Source organism: Lissotriton vulgaris, chromosome 3_1 (assembly GCF_964263255.1).
Source record: "Lissotriton vulgaris chromosome 3_1, aLisVul1.2, whole genome shotgun sequence".
In the NCBI taxonomy this organism is placed as follows: domain Eukaryota; kingdom Metazoa; phylum Chordata; class Amphibia; order Caudata; family Salamandridae; genus Lissotriton; species Lissotriton vulgaris.
The window spans coordinates 70,500,989-70,525,454 of NC_141689.1; the positions used below are offsets into that span (position 1 = coordinate 70,500,989).

A 24,466-nucleotide genomic window follows, 5' to 3' on the forward strand; every position below is an offset into this window, starting at 1 on the left:
ATGTGCAAAAGTGTAGTGGACGTGCTCTAATCATGCAAAAGTACTCTCACTAAATCGCGGAAAGAGTATGAGATACTCCAGGGTAGCTTGCACTCGGTGTGCCCTGCCAAAATCCATCTGGTGCCAAAGGGTACCGTTGTGAATGACTGCTAAAGTCAGCTGTCCATATGGAATGCACCTTTCATATCGTTAAGGGAGAGATCCTTCCCTCCAGATGTCTTTTCTTGGATGCAGTACACTCCTTACTTGGAAACATGCTCCAATCTAGGGCTGGGGCGGAAAAAAGAAGGGACTACACATCTGTGGCTCAGAAAGCGTGGTGGCGGGGTAATCATACCCAACGTTTCAGCTCTTACCGTGTCGCAGGGGTGTGAAGCCTCCTCCTTGTGGTCTTCCTTATGTGAGATCTAGTCCGGTTGCTACACAAAACGGATCCTGCACTTGTCGAGCAAGCGCCACGGCCATGTTGTATATTAGAGCTTCCCAGTGATGACTGCGTCAGCCATCTTAGAGCGGCTAAAGAGAATTGTGCCTAAAACGAGCACAATAATTTGGTCTGTGCAACTGAGTGTGGGTGGCTTTCAATAAAATGCATAGATCATGCAAATAACATAGAACAGCTCCATACAATCAGGGCACAAGTCCTCTGTCACCGGAAGTGACGTCGTGAAAGGTGGCTTGCACCATCAGGCTCATTGCCTCCCCTCGCTCACCCCTTAGATGCGATTGCATCTGCGAAGCCAGTGCGTGTGCAGCGTCCTGTGAGCTCCGATCTCGTCCCAGAGAGGGCAAAGAGTGAAGTCCAGCTGTTTGGCTTGGGGGACGGCGTCCACCCGGTAAAATAAGTGGGGGTACCCCGACTCGAGCCCTGCATACAATGGCATAATGGCTTACTTAAAAATATACTAATAAACTTGGGCTACATAATAACACACTAAATTATCATCCGTATTGCATCTAGGCAGCTAAAAAATAAGGTATATCTACAACTTTTGGATATATATTCAGTGTGCAGAATACATCTTATTAAAAACAACTGGTAATGGTAAATCCACATCAAAAATAACCAAAACAAATATTTGTGAGCAACCAATCAAATAATTCAAAAGGTTTAGATTAATGACCCTCATTAATCAAATTAGATCAGGTCTTGGAAGGCTGTTTCGTATCGCTTAATCATTCTTGCTTCAGTTCTATTAAGTACAGACTCAACATCACAACAACGTTGGTTGTTATGCAACACAAACAGTCCTGGCCATCGGATATCATACTCTGTATGTTTGAGTTCTAGATAGTGTTAGACGAACGGACCTCTGCACTCTGCATCTTATTCCAGACCTGTGTTGTAAAATTCTCGATTTCACCGATTGAGTAGTCTGACCAATATAGAACAATTTGCATGGACATTGTACACAGTAAATTACATTTTTGGTATTTTAATTGGAAAACTTGGTTTGTAAATGCCTTTTGCCTCCGTCAATGAGTTAAGAGTATTTTGTAAATTGACATGCAGCACATTTATTACACTTGTAATGTCTTGTCACTGCCGGGAGCCCTAACATTCCTCTCGAGTCTTTCTAGCTTCGGAATCAATGACTGGTCGGATTCGATGCGGGTACGGCGTTGTGGCTGCTATTTTGTCGTTGTAGGTGCTGCGCTAACCCAGCCAGCAGTGACCACGGCGTTGGGGACGGCAGCGGCGTTGGTGACAGCATCTGGAATGTTCTTGGGGTTTGCAGCACAGCAGACTCCCCCAGTGGCCCAGAACTAGGAGTGGCAACACTAGGCAGCTCTTACCTCCCAGCAGTGAAGTTAAGGGATGCTGCAAGTGAAGCTTTATGACCCTCATACTTAAGAACAGGAGGCCAGTTCTACTTCAAGCCCTTAGAGACCTTCTCAAGCAGGATTTAAAGCAAAGTCCAGTCTTTGTCCTCTCCTTCGCAGCAGCAGCAACTGCAGGCCCGCCCAACAAAGCAATTCACAGAAAAGGGGCAGTGCTTCTCCTCACAGCTCTTGACCTATTCTTCCTTGTCAAAGGTTCCTCTTGATTCCAGAAGTAATCTAAAGTTCTGGGGTTTTAGCTCTAATATTTATGCCCCATTTTCTCATTGTAGTCTTTGTCTAAGAGTCGCTGAGCTCAGTACAAACCAGTTGTGTCCTCCCTGGTCCAACTTGCCCACAGGGGGGTCGGGACAGCATTGTGCAAATGAGACACAACCTATTCAGGTGCTAGTAAAAACTCCTCCAACCACTCTAAATACAGAAAGGTCTCTTCAGCCTGTCTATGAATCACCCAGAAAAGGCCGGACACACCTCAACCCCCCCTTGTGACTGTCTAGTATGAATGCACTCCCAGCTCCTGTCACTCCAAAACCAGACCGTGACTACACAAACAGGTAGACTCAAACAGCATGGAAAGCAAGAAAAAGCCCACTTTCTAAACGTGGCATTTTCAAACACACAATTTAAAAACTACCTTCACTAAAAGATATGTTTAAATTCGGAGTTGAGAGCCTAAACACCATATCTCTATTTTGTCCAAGGGAAAGTTACCCTTGTCAGATGTTACAAGGCAGCTCCCATGTTAGCCTATAAGACAGGCAGTCTTTCACTAGTGAAAAACGAAATGCACAGTATTTCGGTATCTGGACATGTAACACACACCAGCACATGTCCTCCCTTTCACATACACTGCACCCTGCCCATGGGGGTACTTTGGGCCTACCCAAGGGGTGCCTTAAATGTAAGGAAAGAGACGTATAGGGCCTGGCAAGTGGGTGCACTTGCCAGGTAGACATGGGAGAATAAACTGTGCGCGCAGACACTGCAGTGGCAGGCGTGTCTGAGTTGCGTTTCGAAGGCTACTTGTGTGGGTGGCACAACCAGTGCTGCCGGTCCACTGATAACATGTGGCTTACATGCTCTGGTCACATACCGTACACTCTACTACAGGCTCACCAGTAAATCAAATATGCCAATCATGGATAACCAATCAGAATTATAATTTACACAGAGATCAGATGCACTTTTAGCACTGATCGTGCCCAGAGTCCTAACGCCAACTAAAACGGTGTCAGAAAAATGGGTGGCGAAAGGCAAAAAGTTTTGGCTAACTCTGCAAAAAGGGCAGGTCTAACAATGTACAACATGTGAATCCAAGAAAGATTCATGCTGCAAAATATATTTATTTGAAGAATTGTATATCGGGCGAACCAGACCACATAAGGGTAACAGCACTTTGCATCGTGGCAGTTCAACGGGCACAACCCGTGGTAATCGTAACACAATCAGAAAATAAAACAAACATAACAGATCATGAAAATCAAAAACCCAACTAAAGGGAACAAAGGAAAGTCAATGCATCTTAAGATGATTATAAGCTAGCCCACAAATGTCTTTATCAGTAACTCTTGGACTGCTTTTCTTGAAGGAAGCCATGGAGTTAAGTCTTATTTTAGGTGGCAAGGCGTTCCAGATTCTTGGAGCAATACACAAAAAAGCTCGCTTGTAAGTTTTCTTTTTAAGGAATTTTGGTGGCTTGAGCAGTAAGGTGCAAGAACCTCTAGAGGAGCGAGAGCCCCCAGAAAGCTAAAGTTTTGTGCAAGATAAATTGGGGTGGTGAAGTGTAAAGCTTTGTGTCATGCAGTCGGTTTTCAGATGAATCCTTGCTTCATACGGGAGCCATTTAAGATTTTTCAACTCCGGCGTGATGTGATGAGTGTTTGGAGCCTGTAATGAGCCTCGCAGCAGAGTTGAGAGAGGCCCCAAGTGGTGCTGTCTTCGCCCTAGGAAGGCTGCATAGGGTGGCACTACCATAGTCCTTTTTAGAACTCACTAGGGCTTGCACCACATTTTTGAAGTCTTTGTGGGGTAGAAAAGGTTTCATTTTCCTCAAGACTCTCAGTTGGAGGTTTGCACTTTTGGTGAGAGAACTGATGTGTTTTTGCATGTTAAGATGTTTGTTGAGTATTCTTCCCAGAGCTTGCAGAATCAATGATGCTTGGAGTGAGTTAATGCTTCAATTCTTCGATGTCTGGGGTGATGAGGAGGAATTCTGTTTTAAGGACATTTAATTTCGAGTGATTGAGAGTCGACCAACTTTGAGTTTCCTGAAGAGTTGAGTTGAGGGACCTTATGTCATCCGGGTAAGAGACTTTCAGGTACAATTGGGTGTCATCCGCATACATGGGGAAGTGAATGTCGGACAATTTCAGGAGTTCAGTTAGGGGCTCCATAAACCTGTCGAAAAGGGTGGGTGAGATCGTGGAACCCTGTGGGATCACCACAGTGAGGGGATCAGGGTTTGACAGAAACTGATTCACCTTAAGTCTGTGTGTTCTGTTGCGAAGGAACGAGGAGAACCAATTTAACACAGTCCCTGATAGCCCCATCCTGTGTTCTAGTAGCTTTAAGAAGGGTCTCATGTTTGACCTTATCAAAAGCCGAAGATGGGTCAAGGAGGATCAGTAGGCAAGAGTTATTTGAGTCTAGCATTCGTAGAGCATCGTCCATAATGTGAGTAATGGCAGATTCTGTGCTATGCCCCTGACGAATTGGTCAAGCAAGCCGAATTGTTCCATGTGGCTACATAGCTGGGTGTGTACACATTTCTCTAAGAGCTTAGCCAGAGTGGGGATATTAGAAATTGGGCGGAAATTGTAGGGGTTAGTGTGGTCTGCAGTAGTTTTCTTAAGGATCGGGGTGACCTGCCCCGATTTAAGGCATTCTAGAATTGTACCTTGAAGCAGAGAGGCGTTAATTACCCTTGTCCAAAGAGGAAGGAAGGAGGATCTGATTTCCTTGAAGAGGTTCGATGGTATGGGATCGCTGAAATGGTTGGATCGTTTCAGACAGGTCAGAGTTTTGCGAATGCTGCTTTTATGCAAGGTGTGGAGAATGTTCCAAGCAGCATTGTTTTTTTTGGGGGGGGGGGTGGGGGGGGGGGGAGTACCCATTTGGTGGGGGGAATAAGCAACCCGGAGGTAGGATATGGAACAAGCAGGTTCTCCAAAGCTACCCTTCGTTCCAGTTACATATTTGTTGTCTTTTCCTGGAAGGCGGCGGCTGCAAATTCCTCAGTTTGGCTGCGCACATCTATCCATTTGTTGAGGATTGAGTTGGCTGTTAGATTGGAGCTTGATGATTTCAAACACCTTCTTTGGCCGGTTCGTTGCTTGCTCCACTTGCTCTCTGAAATGACTGGCTTTAGAACTTCTAATGCTATAGTTGTATTGATTTCTCAGTGATCTCATCTGCGGTGGTCAAGGGTGGGAGAGGATCTCCATAAACGTTCCGCCAGACTAAGATTTCTTCATTGTGTTCAGGCTACCATTATACCAGGGATTGGAGATTTTGGAAGGCATGGAGCTGTTGTAATGAGGTCTTGAACATCAGACAAATCCAGGGTTGGGGACAGGCTGTTGTCGGTGCGTGAGGTCAGATCATATAGGTTAATGTTTCTAATGTTTCTTTGCCAGTGTCTAGGTTTCTTTAGCTGTGGGTTATTAAGTCTCACCGATTCTGAGATGAGGAATGAGATGCAGTGGTGGTCTGTCCAGTCACATGGGGCGATAGCTTCAAGTTGGATAGAGTCTAACTTAACGATGACCAGATCTAAGGTCGCTCACTTGATGTGGGTAGGACTATCGCAGATCTGAGTGAGGTTGAGGTCAGATAGGAAAGATTTGAGGCTGTTGACTGACGAGTCACTGTTCTCATTCCAATGGAGTTTAAAGTCTCCAAGGAAGATCTGGGTGCCATGTCGGACCACGTTCGATGAGATCATTTCAATGACTTGCTCTAGGGAGGGGGGATTGTCTCTTGGAGGGTGATGGAGCGGGTGGAATTTACAGGCTTGCCTGTTGCATAATACTTCGCAGCACAGGTATTCACATGACGGCAAGAGGCCAGCATGTAGTTGTGGAACTGATAGATTTTTACGATATATACAAGAGATGCCTCCTCCGTGACCACCGGATCTGTCGAGCCCAATGTTCAAGTTAGGGGCCACTAGTATGTCGATAATGGGTGCAGGGGAGTTGTTGAGCCAGGTTTCAGTCAACACTAGAATGTCTGGATCAGGAGCCAGGGTGAGGGCGGTGATATCTGCATTGTGTCGTACTGCAGATCTGCAATTGAGAAGCATGCCTTTGAGCTGTGACTTGGGATCGGCTGAGAGGGGAGTAGTGGTGCGGACAAGTGTAAGGTTGTTCTTATTTAAGGATCTTATGTTAATCGAGAGGGGTTGCATACCGGCAGGAGTAGTTTTGCAGCTTGAAGAAGTTTCTGGACTCTCATGCTGTGCATTTTTCTGCAATTTAGTGGTTGGATCTAGAATTTGACTCTGATTCAGTAAGATTATCCAGAACAAACAAGACCAGAGTAAATCTCGACTACGTGACCTCACTACCTTGAGCAAGATAGGAGCCTCAATTGAGTAACTTGGATATAGCATTGAAGCAAAACATTATTGGTGACACTAGCACACCGGTAGAAAAGGACAGCACCCCAACGGTAAAGAACAGCACTCCGACAGCATTCGGACTGGTACCCCCGGATTGACCCATGACTCCAAGGAAAGGCCTTGAGTACCGTACAATAGGTTCTAGTAACATCTGTTACTTGCAGTGCTTACAAATGTAAAAACTGGGCTTTCCGTCACTGGATAGGAAAGTGAATTTGTGGTGTGTGCTGTAAACCAACAGCGGCTTCATTGTTGTAGACTGAAGTAATCCAACTCTGCTATAGGACAGCCTGCATATTTACACAATTAATATGCATGGCAACAACTTTACTGAGCGAGATTTAAACCAGGTTTCAATAGGGTGCAAGATAATCCCACCTCGTAACGTGGCATTTTCACCTACAAATGTAGCTGTAAATGAGGCCATAATTAGAGCCGCCTTGGCCTGCAATGCCGCAGAGGCAGCTGCACCTACAAGTGTTGCTTCACAGTGTAACCTCACAGTCTGCGGATACTTACTGGCCCTGGGAAACTGTTTTGCTGTGTCAGGCAACACTTGGGGAATTTGGTTAATTAGGAGGGCTGGTTTTTAGGCGGGAAGGGTCCACACAGCGCGGTGCATGCAGAGCTGCTAGAGTAATGGGCTCACTTGCAAGCTCAATGTTTCACCTGGTAACTGATTAAAGCAAAGTGCTGCACTATATTTTTATCTAAATCCAAATTTGCAGCTTTTGTATTGAAATTGAGAGATCCTGTTGAAGCTTTCCAGTTGGCAAATAGTAGCACTGAAAATCAATCTAAAGTGCTGTGGCTAGGATCACACACACTAACCAAATAAATAATAAACAAATACATCTGTATTTGTAAAGTGAGCTATTGCCCAGAGTCACATGGTGCTGAGCTGAGCTGCCGCCAGAGCCGGGGATCGAACCGTGAAACCTGTGCTCTAAAGTTAGCTGCCCTGGCCGCTGCACCACACCTCTCCTACGGTACTAGGGATTAAAACTGATCCCCAAACCATCATCGAGGACCAAGTATTCTCGATTAATGTTATCCCACGCGAGGGCTTCATACTGACGCAAGGCTCCCAATGTTCGGACTGTGACATACCTTGTGCAAAGAGGCATGTTATGCAATAGATTATTCATTCACTTAGCTTCACAAGTACCATTAAAGGGAATATTTGGAGTTCGATTCAATAACATGGTAGATTTGTTTGTAAAGAGCGATAATTTCAGAACACAGATGCATTTCTCCTCTTGAAGAAATGTAAACCCAACATCCTCGAAACCAACATCAGTCAAACGGTAGTCCTCTGACCCCGGATGGTGGCAGTTCCTCTCACTGGTCCTCCTGGCACCACTCTGCCTCTGACCAGCATCCTTCAGGCAGGAGCATGTCTTAGCAAAGGCGTAAAGTTCAAGCTTCTCACGCCAACTGGCCGTGAACGACTCTAGCTCCCATATGTCTCCATACCTGTAAGAAACTTTCGCTACCAGAGGTGGACATTGCCACACCAGAAGCTAGGTCACTGCCAGGCTGAAGGAAAAAACTAAGGCAGGAGAACCCATAACAAACATTACCTGAGATGGACACTCCTACACCAGAAGCTAGGACATTGCCAGGTAGAAGACAAAAAAAAGGTACAATAGGCAAAGCACATAAGATATCTACATCTGTGCTCTCAAGAATTCATTTTTTTACAGGCGTGTAGGGAATCACCTATTTATAGCACGCGGCTAATCTATGGCAAAATGAAGACTGATAATAATAATAAATGAATTTGATAGAGCGCGCAGCTACCTCAGCAGAGGTGTCCCAACACCAGATAATGAGAATTAAGTGTAGGATTCTGGTAAACTCGCGTATCAAACCAAAATATAAGGTGCCATTTTACCATTTAGGTTCTGTATCACTTCAAAGCGTGCTAGAACCGGTCACCCATTCTGTCGCATGGGTGAAATAAGCATGGCTCCGGTGTGTGTGCGTGTATCGTCATGATAGCAAGCGACGTGCGATGATTTGTTCAGCTGACAAAAAAGCAGTGCATTGGACACGTAATACAACACAATCGCACCTGCCCAGTATCACACACATGAGCATATACTCTACCGGCGGATTGCTGCATATTTATTTTCTCTCCCTAGGTACAATATTTGGAATTGTGCTGCTGAATTCTGTGTAATATAATCATTTATATAATAGTTTGGAAATGGTAAAAGAAGTGTTGCTAAAATACTACGAAAGGGACTTGAGCACTGGAGGAAGCGCCTTCATGTAACCTCCCACAGCTTCTGTAGAATAACCTTATTTGTTCAACAAAGCAAAACGCATTATCACCATGAGCCTTTCCAGGTAGGCCTCTGCAAGTCAGTAGTTACTTGGCAGTTTCCTGTGCAGTACTGGTTACCACTGGTGTCAGAGACCACCAATACCAGTGCACGCCAGTTGGAATCCAAGGTTATTCTTTTTCGGCAATGGACTTTTCCAAGGTGGTGAGGTTGAGTAGTGAAGTAATCATCTAGGACGTAGTAGGTGTTACTGTGCATAATTACTTCATTCTGCGGGTGGATATAACCATAATTTGAATGAATCTGCCACTCTCTAACTAGGTCTCACTTGTTCATTTATTCAACCTTTTCTTTATATGTTGAGCCCCATCTAGTAGATCAATTTATATATTACATGAGGCCTGGTTAAAAAAAAAAATGCATCATCTTTCATTGGTGCCTTAAGAGCCTTTCTTCTTTCGATTGACGAGCATCCTACTATTCATCGCATGTGCTGGCTGTAGATGCATATGCTTAGCATACTGCCATCAAGTGTTGGGCTCCAAAGTTTGCAACTTGTTTTACTCCAACGTTTGCAACTTGGTTAACTTCAAAGAAGTCTTTCGAGTCACGAGGTATAGTGATTCCTCCTATAGTATGTATTGCACATTATCGTCAGCTCCTTTGTTAGATTTTTTTTCTCTCCGCAATCGGGTTTGGATATCTATTTCAGAGTTCTGGGATTGAAGTTTCAACTCTGCTTCACTGTCTTTTGGTGACTGATACATCAGTTTTCGACAGACTATGGAAAAAAAAAGCTAGCGACTGGTTTTCTGTGCCATTTCTGCCCACCCTAGCTCTGGCTCGACTCCATTTAGACTTGCACTCCCATCTTCTATCATTCTATGCATGCAGAGTGATGGAAGAGACTCTTTTCAACTGCTGCCTCCAAATGCCATGCGAGTACACCAGGCAAGATCACCATCCAGTCTGAACCCTCTGCCTGTCTCCAGAATACGAAGAAACATTGTGTGAAGAAGACTTTTCGACAACGAAGAGAGCACACAATGCAGACGCACAATGCAGACGCACCTGATATCTTGGGGGCCAGATGTTGCCAGAACACTGCCTCCACAGAGACATCGAAGAGGAGGCAGATGCACTAGGCACATCAATGGACGTCCCAAGTCTTCCCGTTGGCAGCGGGGAAGAGTCCAACTGCGACCACGAACTAGAAGCTCAACCAGTTGCTTCGACGGGGCACATGAGTTTTGTGGCGAAAGCCTCCAACACCCAAACTAAAGTACAGGTTCACGCACCCCACTTCCCTCGGACCATGGAGTTGTCCAGCATATAGCAGAGGAGCAGACAGCCACCCCTCTGCCAAAATGATCTGTAAAAGCAGCCGATAAAATGAAGACATCGACCATTCCTAAGTCGAAGTCCGTTTCGGAGCCGGTATCAAAAAAACTATTGATGCCAGAAAAGCCTTCCAAGCCTTTGGAGCCGAGGTGACCCAAGGCACTTCCAGACTCCATCCCGCGAACAGAGCCAAAAACCTAATCGGCACCGAAAACACCCTCTGTGCCGAAATCACCTTTTCATTCAAAGTCAACATCATTGCTAAAAATTGCATTTAAAACAACTTCTACCTCAACTGAGTTGGCACCTAAAACTGTCTGCGCCAGATCCATAAGAAATGCCTGTTCAGACTATTTTACAAAACTACAGGAAAAGCTCGATTACCCCCCCCCCCCCCCCCCCCCCCTCCTCAGACAAAAGACTCAGTTCATGAACCCAGTTACAGGAAGGGTGGTAACCAAACCACCTCACTAACCTTTGTACAGACCACCATAACACAAAAAGACTTTGAGGCCCCATGATTTCTTCCGCTAAACTTCAAAGACCCCTGGGGAAAACCAGGACAGGGGCACCAGTCCCATCAGATTTTCACCTGACCCTTCACCTCCTCTCCCACCTGCTCCTCCACCACTACCTATACCTTGTTCCCCCTCCTTATTCTTTATCTGCTGCCAATACTAGATATACCTCCACCCCTGCCTCCTTCACCTCAAAACTCCCCTCTTGTTCACCCACAGGGGTTTTCTACCACATCTTCTCTGGCGGAGCAAAGCACTGGGGAACATATTGACCCCTACTCCCCTCCATACCTTCCAGACACACGGTGTACCAGATAATCTCGATCAACCATGGGATGACCATAACATAGATCCACAAGCGGACACAGATCCAGAACTATACCCCGCCAAACCTTCCTAATCAGACGATACAACCACATCCATTGAGGTCGTTCGCAGAGCTGCGGAATGTCATCAAGTTCACATGCACACAGTGGACGACGACTTCCTGGTAGAGACTGTTGAAAAGACAACGCACTGTCCGATTTGTACCTATATAAAAAGGCATACTGAAACCCACCACCGATATTTTTAAGCAGCCTACCAAATCAAGAATCCTAACCCCAAAGGATGATATAAAGTACAAACCCTCACCGGCTGACCCAACCTATATCAAAGAGCACGTTCACCCTGATTCCCTGGTAGTGCACACAGCCAGAAAAAGAGCCAGTTCACAAGGCACCTGTGATGCTCTGTTGAGCTGTACAAGGAGTAAGATATGTGATGCTTCAAGTAAACGGGTTGCAATACAGGCAGCAAACCACTGTCAAATTGCCAATTCTGTTGGCCTCCTCTCCAGGTACAACAGAGCTCAGTGGGATAAGATGTAGGATTTACTCCAACACCTTCCTGAGCAGTGCAAACCAAGAGGGGCAGAATTAGTTCTAGAGGGGAGAATCCTATCCATTGCTACAATATAGTGTGCCGTAGACTCCGCAGACGCTAGTGACATGCTTAGCTGAGGGTGTGTTGGGGTTTACACCTGATGCCCAGCAATACCTCCTCAGTTTGCCATTTGATGGATTACACTTTTTCAGATCACAAGTGGATGAAATCCTTAAAACAATTAAAGGACAAAGACCCTGCTAAAGCCATCGGTGCCCTTCAAACATATCAACATAGGGGGTCCTCTCGGAGGGGCTAATATACAGGGGTGTCCAAGGGTACCACCTCTACGGACACTGGTACCACTCAGAAGCCTCAAAGCTCCCACTAATCACAGTATACACAAGGCACAAACTATTAAACCTACAGAGACCATGTCAGCAGGGGTCAAGGGCGTGGTTCCACTTCCAGGCAAGCAACTTCCACCAGTGAGTCCATCCGCCATCCTATCCTCCCCTACTCCCCCCCCCCCCTCCACCCCCTCACCCACCTCCCCCATTTCTGCATTTAAGACCAGTGGAGGCACAGTGAAAGGACTACCACACACATTGGGTCAAATTACCTCCGGTCAGCGGGTCCTCTCAATCAATGGATATTGTCTAGAACTTGCCTCTACTGCACCCAATATCCCACATCGAACTCCAGCCATGTCACATCAACACTCGTAATATAGGCGAATCAAGCTCTGCTTCTAAAGGAGGCCATAGAGCCTGTACCAAAGGAACTCCCGGGGAAAAGGGGTATACTCACTGTATTTCCTCATTCCGAAGAAAGGTGGCACCTTAACGCCTATATTAGACCACTGAGCAAATACATCCTGTCCAAACACTTTCACATGGTTGTACTACAAGAAGTCATTCCGCTACTACAGCAAGGAGACTTTAACAGCCGTAGACCTCAGTGACCCCTATTTTGACATGCTAGTACTTTCAGCCCATCGGCACCATCTCTGTTTTCAAGTAAGGGGCCAACATTATCAGTTCAAAGTGTTGCCATTTGGAGTAACTACTGCACCAAGAGTATTCACAAAATGTCTGGCAGTCGTAGCCGCTCATCTGAGAAAGGGGGGCGGGGTGGGCACACGCGTTCACCTACCTACACTGGCTAATCAAGAGCGCAAGCAAGCAGGATTGTCTGCAGGACACTCAGAAGATAATCAACCTTCTACGCAAACTAGGGTTAATGCAATCAATGCTACAAAATCCCATCTGCAACCCTTACAAGAGCCGCCGTTCATGGGCACAGCCCTAAAGTCCATTTCTGCAAAAGCTTACCCGTTAGTCCAGTTAAGACCGGGTGATTGTTTAACAAAGCAACAGTGTCTCAACCAGTAATCCTTAAGTAAGACAAGTATTATATTATATAAAGCAAGTCAATGTCCGGCACAGAGAAATAAGGGAGACCACAATAGTTTGAAGAGGACCATAAAGGTTTGTATGTTTTTTTTTAAGTCAAAGTAGTTATATGAGCACTACAAAACAAAAATTGATGGTAACCCATAAGTATAATGTTCACATGCATGCTCGTGGAAAGGTGAACGGCGCGAGTGACTGTTGTAATTAATGAAGTCCTTGTGCCAGGTATATATAATACCCTGGTTTTAATTAAGCTTAGTTTCAAGTTAGGTTTCAAGTAAATAAGTAAAGATGACAAAAGCCTCACACAGGAGCAGCCTCCCTGCTGCTCAGCCTGCATCCACCAACTGCCACTCCACACATCTCCAGACCCCAAGCATCCCGTGACATCACACACATCCAACATCCCATACACACCAGCACTCACTCTGGCTGAGCAGTAGCGAAGAGACATGTAAGTTATAACACATCCCCCTTCCTTAGGAAAACTAAAAGCAGAAATGATGCACATAAATTGAAACATCATTAAATACGTTACGTAAGAAGGGATGGAAGCAATCCACAATGTACATGCATAAAATAGTAATAATGCAGATACATTGAAAACCTCAGAAAATATACAACATCAGAAAGAAATGGAAATATTCCACCAATACATGCATGAAATTATGGAGTTAACCAAAAACTGAAAATAAATACACTGATAGAGATTCACACCATCCCCCAATAAATACACTATTAGAGATTAACCCCATCCCCCCTCCTTAGGGAAAAAAAACAACAACACTACACTAAACCCACAGAGCGGTGAAACAAAACTGGGGCACACAACACCCCATAACTATGACATAATACCAACCCACAAGCTAAACAAACTCAACAACGTTGGATACTCACCACCCTAGAAAAGCACTGGGGTACTTACCACCCCACATACACACCACCATAGGGCACTCACCACCCTAAAATAAACAGCACTGAGGCACTCACCACCCCCAACTCCACAAACAAATAGAACACTCACCATCACATCCTCGTCGCCAAAAATGTTGTAATTAATGAAGTCCTTGAGCCAGGTATATATAACACACTGGTTTTAATTAAGCTTAGTTTCAAGTTGGGTTTCAAGTAAATAAGTAAAGATGACAAAAGCCCCACACAGGAGCAGCCTCCCTGCTGCTCAGTCTGCATACACCAACTGCCACTCCAAACATCTCCAGACCCCAAGCATCCCGTGACATCACACACATCCAACATCCCATACACACCAGCACTCACTCTGGCTGAGCAGTAGGGAAGAGACATGTAAGTTATAACAGTGACATTACGTATGGGTTACCATCACAATTTATGTGATTTGGTGCTGATATAACTACCTTGATTTTAAAAAAACTTACCAACCTCTTAAACTATTGTGGTCTCCCTTATTTTTCCTATTTCTCTGTGTGTGTGACATTGATTTGTTTTATATTATAATGGTCTCTCTTTTACAACCACATCGTCGCATCAGTCAAAACAGTAGTGAGCCTCATATCTCCATAGTACCACAAACACAATGGTCTCAAACGGAAGGGTACGTACAAGATCTAGTGTTGATGTGGCCAGTGACCCATCTCTCTCTGCAGTGAGGAACAGAAGCAATCTGTTGCCAGGTCGGCCCATCAAAGACCATGTTCTGCAAATGACCATTACAACAAACGAATCCTTACATGGTTGTGGGGCACTCATGCTAGACCTTTCAGTTCTCGGACAGTAGTGTCCAGTGCAGAAGCATCTACACATCAATCACCTAGAGCTTCTTGCAATTTAGTTAGCTCTCTGCATTTCAACAGCTTCTTCGCTAGAAATTTGTTGTAGACTGCACAGACCACATGACAGCAATATACTGCATTCAAACACGGGGGAGGCACATCCTCCATACAACTCTCGCGGATAGCGGAGTGCATATGACACTGGGCCATACATCACAACACCCATCTCAAAGCAGAATACCTACCAGAGGTGGACAAAGACTTCGAAAATATGCTCAGCAGGATGCAACAACCGGTGCACAAGTGAGAAACGGATACAGCACTACTCCATGCAGACTTCCAACGGTGAGGAAGCGCAGAGCTGGGCCTTTTTGCCACAAAACAGAACTCAAAATGCCAAACTTCGCCTCCAGATTTCCTGACCCTCAATCAAAGACAATGGCCTGTGGATCAGCTAGTTGGGATATTAGCTTGCGCTTTTCCACCACTCCCACTCATTCCTTACCTTGTTCAGAACCTTACACCACCATCCCTCGTACTAATTCTAATAGCCCCAATGTGGGCTCAAAAGGCATGGTGCGCAACCCTTCTACATCTATCGATTACTCCACAGGAAGGACTACTAATCTGGCCATACCTTCCGACTCAGGTGCAGGGAAGGGTTATACACCTCCGCCCCAAACAACTCAATCTAGCGATCTGGCTCCGGAGGTCCTAGAATTTGGATACTTAAATCTTCAACATGAATCGATGACCATTCTAAAACAAGCCCGTAGGCCAACCACATGGGCATGTTACGCAGCAAAATGGGAAAGATTTGTGCATGATTGTTTAACAAAACAAATCCAGCCGCTCTCTCCAAAAGTACAAGACTTTATTTGCCTCCTATTACCTCTATAAAATATAGGTCTTGCATATGCCTCCCTTAGGTTACACTTAGCAGCACTATCTGCATTCATGCAAAACAGACAACACACGTCTTGGTTTAAAATTCCAGTTAGCAAAACTTTTATGGAGGGACTAAAGACTTATTCCTCCTCGATTCCCCCAACGCCTGTCTGGGTTCGTAATATCTTGCTTACCAGAAATATGGGTGCTCCATTTCAACAACTACATTCATGTGGAGAACAGTTCCTTACTTGGAAGGTAGCCTTCTTATAGCTATAGCATCTCTTACATGAATCGGTGAACTTCAATCGCTCACTTTAGAAGAACCTTTCAAACTAATACGAAGGAGAAACCCCAAATTCCTCCCTAAAGTGGGTGGTTCTTTCCATGTAAGCCAAACCATTGCGCTCCCGGTTTTCTTTCCAAAACCAGACTCAGTAGTGGAAATAGCTCTTCACGCGCTCTGTTAGAGCGTAAATGTATTATGACAGAACAAAGCCTTTTATGTATAACTCTGCCACATTTCTTAATCTTTTCCAGTCCGCAGAAAGGCTCTCAATCAATAAAGCAGGAATTGCATGGTGGCAAGTAAGATGCATACACACTACCACAAAACCGAACGTGTCCTACCTGCAGCCCCAAAAGCTCACTCCACCCGTTAAAACTTAGCCTCCTTGGCTTTACTGGGGAATATTCCATTAGTGGATATTTGAAGAGTAGCCACATGGAGTAACCCACATACATTCTCAAACCATTGTGTTGATGTGTTGGTATTCAACAGGCTTTGCCTAATGCTGTTTTCAGAATTTTTATTTTTTACTCCAGTTCTGTTTATTGAATGTTTCTAAAACATTACAATATAAATGCAGTTGAAAAGAAAAGGGTCTTCATTAGACCATTCCATAGCACTAATGGTAAACTCAGGACATTGGGCTAGCATTCCAACACAGGGGTCCAAGTCTAAGCTCACTCCTGTGAAGGAGCTTGATAGAGTGTGAGCAGTGGCTTCATTCCAACACAGGTGTCCAAGTCTAAAGTCACGCCTGTGAAGGAGCTTGATAGAGTGAGTAGTGGCTTCATTCCAACACTGGTGTCCAAGTCTAAACTCACGCCTGTGAAGGAGCTTGATAGTGTGAGCAGTGGCTTCATTCCAACACAGGTGTAAAAGTCTAAACTCACCCCTGTGAAGGAGCTTGATAGTGTGAGCAGTGGCTTCATTCCAACACCGGTGTCCAAGTCTAACCTCACTCCTGTGAAGGAGCTTGATAGTGTGAGCAGTGGCTTCATTCCAACACAGGTGTCCAAGTCTAAACTCACTCCTGTGAAGGAGCTTGATAGTGTGAGCAGTGGCTTCATTCCAACACAGGTGTAAAAGTCTAAACTCACCCCTGTGAAGGAGCTTGATAGTGTGAGCAGTGGCTTCATTCCAACACCGGTGTCCAAGTCTAACCTCACTCCTGTGAAGGAGCTTGATAGTGTGAGCAGTGGCTTCATTCCAACACAGGTGTCCAAGTCTAAGCTCACTCCTGTGAAGGAGCTTGATAGTGTGAGCAGTGGCTTCATTCCAACACAGGTGTCCAAGTCTAAACTCACTCCTGTGAAGGAGCTTGATAGAGTGAGCAGTGGCTTCATTCTAACACGTGTCCAAGTCTAAACTCACGCCTGTGAAGGAGCTTGATAGTGTGAGCAGTGGCTTGTATAACGCTGACACTTTCATCCAGTTTTAGTTATCGTTTTAGCAAATTAGCAGATCATGTACACACATTGCAAACAACTGCACTCAAGCATACCGCACAATCCTGTTAGTATGGCAGAGTAGCTACATATATGTCTGCGACTGAGGTGAAGTAGCAGGAAGCAACATCAGATGCAACCAAGATGCAGTGCCTGAAGACACAAAATGACATAGCACATAGCAGCAAGTTGTTTTAATCCCTTCACCTGCTGTGCGGGGGGAGGGGGGCGCGCGCGGCGCAGCTGTGCTTGTGACGAGCTTGGCTAGTCATGAGGCACTGCAGAGCTCGTCATGACCACACCCGTTTTGGAACGTTCAGCACAGCGGGGAAATTATCCTTGCGTGTGAACGTTCCAACGGTCATGACAAACACAGCTCGTCATGAGCACAGCTCAACCGTGCCTCATGACAAGCTCGTCATGAGCATGGAAAGAGTTGAAGAACAATTTTGCAGGCTTTTACGTCAGCCATTAGGTAGTCAACACATCTGGGAGGCTCTGCTTTTCATTTGACGCTAAGCATATGTATCTGCGGCCAACACATGCTCCGGATGGAATATGTTACTTACCCCTGTAAGCATCTAGTTGAAGCGTGTAGTGCTGTAGATTCACATGCAACTACCCTCCTCCCCGGAAGCTGCTCGCTGACGTACCCTCTATTATACTTGACCTTTATCTTTCTCAAGTAGACCTTGCATATTCGTCTTTACCATGTCTTTTCCTGCTCCTATCCTAACTCAGCCGATAGGCCAAAAACAATCTAACCCATGAAGTGCTGTTCATCCGCAGTGCAGACTATGGGAGGAATCCCTGTACCTGGAGACTCTGAAGACTTCGAAGAAAAGAAGCTGCAAACGTCCGCGCCCAACACTAGATGGCAGGAGTGTGCAAGCATCTGAATCCACGGCACTGACGCCTCAAATAGAGGCTCACAGGATGAGGAGTATATTCCTCCTGGTGTGGAGATACTGTACAAGGTGCATCGGTGCATGCTTCACACAGGGGAAACATATCTGGGTTGTACCACGCCGACACACACACTGAAAGAAAATGACAACTTAAGGGAACCAACAAAACTAGAGCAAGGCAGAGTAGGTGTATCAATGTCTTTGTGTTTAGCAGGGATTTGGAGGGCATTTTAAACATATCTTAGTGTCTTATGAGTAAAATAAATCCTCTTGTATCTTTAAATCTGTCTTCAGTGAGCGTAGTGTACGTTTTACATTAATGGATGAAGACATTTAGAAAAAATACTTGGCCCAGCTCGAGGTTCTGGAATGGGAAGTCTGTTGGTAAATTACACACTCTAAAATGTCTTCTTAGGACGGGACAAGTCTAGGTCTGAAGGATGCTGCCCCCATGGAGTCTGTCGTTTCTTCCCTGTTGTCAGACTGCACCTCTGAGTGAGCTGCTTGCGGCACAACTTCTGCTGTACTCCTTTCTCAGTAGCTCTGGCCCAGGTGCTGCAGGCATAGAGCAACATAAAACATGCATAGAACAACATACAACATGCATAGAGCAACATACAACATGCATAAATCAACATACACCACGCATAAAGGAACATACAACATGCATAAATCAACATACAGCATGCATAAAGGAACATACAACTGCATAAATCAACATACACCACGCATAAAGGAACATACAACATGCATAAATCAACATACAGCATGCATAAAGGAGCAGACAACATGCATAAATCAACATACACCACGCATAAAGGAACATACACCACGCATAAAGGAACATGCATAAATCAACATACAACATGCATAAAGGAAGATACAACATGCCTGCATGACTCCAGCGTCTCACAGCAGGGCAGGTTGGGTAATCCTAAATGAAAGTATTAATTAAGAGCTGTTTTCCGCCGAGGAGAGGCTGCCTTGATGAGCTCTGCTGGGACTCTTCCAGAGCTGCTCGTGTTGTACAACACTTGCTGCTGCGGGGAGGCAGGCGGCGGGGGAGGACCGGAGGATTAATAGGCTGCGGGTCCCGGGGGCTGCAGTGGGACGCGGTGAGTGGAGCCGGCTCGGAAGGGTCCCTCGTCAGCTCATTAATCCAATCAAGCTGCGCTCGACTGGAGTGATCAGTCAAAGAAAAAAAGGCCAATTGCTTTTAGCTTTTTTTTTTTTTTAACTTTTATTATATTTTCCAGTTTTACATTCGTGCTCTTATAGTCAACTCCTCGCTATTGGACTGAATATTGAGGTTAGGACAGAGGGCCAGCTTGTGGTTAAGATGCCACTTCTTTCATTCTTTACAGTCGCCCCCTCGTCCTCCTAAGTCATTAGAGGGGTTGGAGTAAGGTTCGGTGTGGCTGTCTCTTGACTTCATGCTTCTTGGAGGGAGTTTGCTCTTTTCTGGCCTGTCTGAACTCCAGGCCGGCCAGAGCCTTCCCCCTCCCCCGCCGCGTGCATCCCACCCAACCCTGCACTGTTCTTTTGCAAAGAAAATTCGAATGGTAATCCTGGCCAAAGATGGCGTCTCCCAGAGGATTCTGTGGACATCTTTAAATTGTTTCCTGTTATTGGCCGATGAGTTCAGAAAAACAACCTTCAGGCTCCATAGCTTATGAAATGGTTGTTGGGGAAAGGGGAGACGGAGGTCCAATTAAACCACAAGAATTCTGGAGTGCACAGGCCTCGATATACAGAGTGCAAGATGCGACCACCCTGAGCGTGAAAGAGATGAAGCTCAACACCATACTTTTGTACACTCCAAGCAAGAAGTAAACACCAAACACTGAGTGGGCCTCAGATCTGTCCTGCTGTTCCTGATGTCATTGATTTGCATGGACCCCTCTAGGTCCAAAGTGGTGAAGACGAGATGGGATGCCGACAGGAGGGTTAGGTTAAAGGCGCAGACTGGTTTGATGTTGTGTGGATAGGTTGTTATGGGTCTGTGGTTGTGTGGTAGGGCAAATGAAGGTGTGGAGTGTCATTTATTTATTGATATTTTTTTACGCTCCAGCAGGCATTCTTTATGAAGTGGATTGTTGTAGTTACTGATGAAAGCGACCCAATAGGAGTTGAAGCCTGCGGACTGACGAAGAGAGTGGAGAATAGTGAACCCTAGTTGCGGTTGAGGCTGTGAATTTGTTGTAGTCGCGGTCTGCAGCCACAACTATGTCAAAGAATTTAAGTTGTGTCAGACATCAGGGCTCCCCTTGCCAGCACCCTGGCATAAGAGGAAGAGACAACTGGGCTCCCCTTGCCAGCACCCTGGCATAGGAGGAAGAGACAACTGGGCTCCCCTGGCCAGCACCCTGGCATAGGAGGAAGAGACAACTGGGCTCCCCTGGCCAGCACCCTGCCATAAGAGGAAGAGACAACTGGCCTCCCCTTGCCAGCACGCTGGCATAAGAGGAATAGACAACTGGCCTCCCCATGCCAGCACCCTGGCATAGGAGGAATAGACAACTGGCCTCCCCTGGCCATCACCCTGGCATAGGAGGAAGAGACAGCTGGCCTCCCCTTGCCAGCACCCTGGCATAAGAGGAAGAGACAACTGGGCTCCCCTGACCATCACCCTGGCATAGGAGGAAGAGACAGCTGGCCTCCCCTTGCCAGCACCCTGGCATAGGAGGAAGAGACAACTGGGCTCCCCTTGCCAGCACCCTGGCATAGGAGGAAGAGACAACTCTGGGCTCCCCTTGCCAGCACCCTGGCATAGGAGGAAGAGACAACTGGGCTCCCCTTGCCAGCACCCTGGCATAAGAGGAAGAGGTTGTTAGTAGAGCTGAGAGCCTCAGAGGTTGGGTGTGGGAAATAGCTTCCAGACTCTGGAGGTTGATGGTGCCTTTCCTCCCTCCTCTCCCTCCCAGTGCCACCCAACTCCACACCCCAGAGGAGGTCATGGCCAGATACCATCTGGGAGGAGCTGGGGTCTGGGGGAGAAAAAGGGCTGGCAGCAGTCTAAACCAGTTGAAGGATTAGACCAGCCCCCAGCAGCACAAGAGGCTTCACAAAGATTCTCCCATCCATGCAAAGTAGGACTGTCCTTTGTTCTTCACACTGGGAACTAATTGGGAACTAATTGTGCTACTGTAGTTTCCCTGAACCAGCGAGAAACTGTAAATACAGATGACCACAGAACAGACCATTTTCTTACTTTCCATATCACTAAATACCAAAGTCAACTAAGCCAGAATGCCGCCCTCCTCCGGAAAGGAAGCAAACACTGTCCCAAAGACTCTGTTCTGCCACTTTCAGTCCCAACCATTATTTCTTGATGTAGACTTGAACGCGGGGTGCAGCTGTTTGACTGGTTGGCATGTTGGGTGCCTTTGGATGTCTGGTGGAAGGAAGCTGGGGAGAGAACCATGTCCTGCTAACCTTACCAGTTTGGGCTTACATTGTTGTTCTACAGAAAACTGTGCAATGCTGTACTTTCAGAATGTTCAGGGTATTGACCAGGACATGTGCATCTTACGCCTGTAGTGATACAGCATCAGTGCCAGTGGTGTAACCTGTGTCCCCATCTCCTTTTTTTTTTTTTCTTTTCAGGATCCAGCATTTCAGGACCTGGCAGCCAAGTATTACCACCTGACCCACGACGAGCTAATTCGCAGGTTACTCCAACGCGAGCAAGAGCTCAGCCGGAAGAACCAGCACCTGCAGGAGCTTGAGTCGTACATAGACCAGCTTCTAGTGCGCATCATGGACCATGCGCCTACGCTGCTCCAGGTACCCCTGGAACAGAAAAAGAAGTAACCTCTGTCCTAGAACTGGGGGCAAGCCACGCTCCTTGGTCATAGATGGTCATGGATTCCAGATTCTGGAGTGAGCGCCTCCTGATATCCCCAGGCAGCAGGAGAAAAGGCGTAACAACATGCTTGTGGGTTCTTGGGGTTAGGCTCTGCATAAATGACGGCCAATTTCTGCTCCTTTATTCTAGCTTATTGATCACAGCCTGGCATGCGGTGTGTTCAGCAGTAGTTTGCAACTGGTCACGCTTACGTCCAGGTGCCCTGATACCAAGGTCTACCTATAGCTGGCTATGTGTTGTGCTGATTCACAAAGCTGATGTGAAAGACACATCTACCTTTAAAGTAGCTGGGACCTACAACAATCGATCAATGCAGTATTACAAGCTGATTGAATATACTGTTTGGTTATTTAGATTTATAAGTTTCTCATCTGCAGGGTACCGCCTTACCAATTTGCTAGTACAGTTCTCTGCATTAGCGCATCGAGTGTTAATGGTTGCCTCCTTTTATGGAGCCCTACTGCTTACCAGTACATACAAGTTGTTTTTTGTAATTTTTTTTTAACAAATCAGAAATATGCCATTTAAAAAAAAAAACTCTGGCGTATGTAAATTGAACCAAACTGTGACAGCGTGTGACAGGATTGCCATCCAGTTACTAGCTCTTAAGCGGTCACTGGCCCATACAAAAGTCCTAGCTTGGAAAAGAATTCCCATAGTCCGTCATGATGGAAATTGTCCGACATCGGATTAATGGCGCTTTTTTGTGGTCCCTCAGAAACACTCTGTGATCCAGAGTCTCTGGCATGAAGCGTATGCGACAGTCCTCGTTTGCGGACCAGAGATGGTACGGTCTTGTGCTGCAGTCCAGCCAGGAACCTGGTTTGCTATTTCAGAATTCACAAGACTGGTTCTTTTGCTGAAGACCGATTTTGTGCCGGCTATCAGTCGATAGGATACATCGATAGGTTTTCTGAGGACGTTCATAAACCTGTCTGGGAGAGTTCGCAGTTTCATAACGCCAGAGCCGTTATTGGAACATGCGCTGGTTGTTAAACTCCTCATGCAAGTAATTGGAGCTGTGTCGGTTATGCCTTGTCGCAAGCTTCACTAAACCTGTACGGGTAGGAAGCGACAAGAAGGGATCGAAGATGTCCATGCTAGATTGAGTATAGTAGAGTGACCTAGTATGCTGCCTCCATTCATGCTTCCGATGCCAAAGCAATGGGCGACGCCATGGTGGCATCTTCAGTCACTTTATTATATAGTAGAATAATAATGTAATATTTTAGTGCTAAAATTGCATTTATAGGCTGGGAGGACCGACCCTGAAAAGACAAAGTGCTGAGAAACTTGGCTTATTTGAGTCTAGCCTTGGAACGACCAGGAGTCCGCAATTCCAGCGCTCTATCTGCTAGTTTACCCTGTGCCTCTAGTTCGTAAGCTTTAGCAGGTGAATGTAGACCGAACTCTGTTTTGATTGCACATTTAGAACAAAAATGGGGACTATTCCTCGTAACTCCAATGGTAGCAATGCCTTGTCCTTACAAAGGACACAAGTGTGCCTGTAAAGGGCTCCCATCTTTAACCCTAAGAAGAGCTATGGTGGCAGAGAAGGGTTTGTCTATGTGCAATTAGCATTGCTGAAACAGATAACACAGTGGATTGTTTTGTAAGTTCTCTCTGTAAACTACAGGAATTAAATTGTTACAAAAGAAGAAAGTCCGTTATTGTGCCTTCGAGGGGATTTTTGTTTTTTAGGGAGGTTGCAATTAAGACATGCTCTGTAATATAGCGTTATTCTCGTTAACTGGTATGGAATGTTTTGACATGGTTTGTTTGCGTTTTGGTGGGGAGTTGGTTAAGTGTTCTCGCGCCTGAAAGTAAAGTCACAGTCTAATAAGTGAATTGGACGGTGCCAAAAAGTTAAACTAGGTGTACAGAATGTTAAATGCTGGGCATTTCTGGGTTGGAGATTTGCAATAAAGAGTACAGATGCATATATTCTAATGAAAATTGTAAAAATAGGATCTTAATTTTTTTTCCTCTTGTCCCTGGTCTTACTGTTGGTTTTTGTTCAAATCTGTTCTTTTGTCCTTAAACTCTTTCTAATCTGTCTGTCTGCTTTGACAATGGTTGTGATGTACTGTATATTTTTGTTACTTTAATAAATTTCATTTGAAATGTACCTTATACTGTATCCAGAATTTGATCAGTGCCTGGACCAGTCATTTATATGAGCAATTAAATAAAATAATCTTAGAAGAGCTTTTTCGATAAGCCAGGTTGTTTCAGCTGAAGGTGTTTGTATGAAACAGTTCTATATGTGTTCATTTTAATGAGTAAAAGTGTTTGTCAACCATAATGCATAACTATTTATCCCTAATAGTTTACTGTAAGTAAATCACAGACCAATCACAGCACTGCATTGCAGCGTTGTGATTGGTGTGCCGGGTGCTTCCTGCTGCCAGCCGGACTGCAGACA

General features: G+C 45.6%; 1 protein-coding gene across 1 annotated transcript in view; it reads left to right on the forward strand.

Annotated features, from left to right (window-relative positions):
• Positions 1 to 24,169, forward strand: part of RAB11FIP5 (RAB11 family interacting protein 5) — a 308,395-nt gene extending 284,226 nt beyond the window's left edge. Inside the window, exon 6 of the mRNA XM_086960102.1 lies at positions 21,780 to 24,169. Coding sequence (XP_086816228.1) covers positions 21,780 to 21,986 — 207 coding nt within the window. The 3' untranslated portion in view covers positions 21,987 to 24,169. The remainder of the gene's footprint in view (positions 1 to 21,779) is intronic.
• Positions 24,170 to 24,466: the final 297 nt, after the last annotated feature.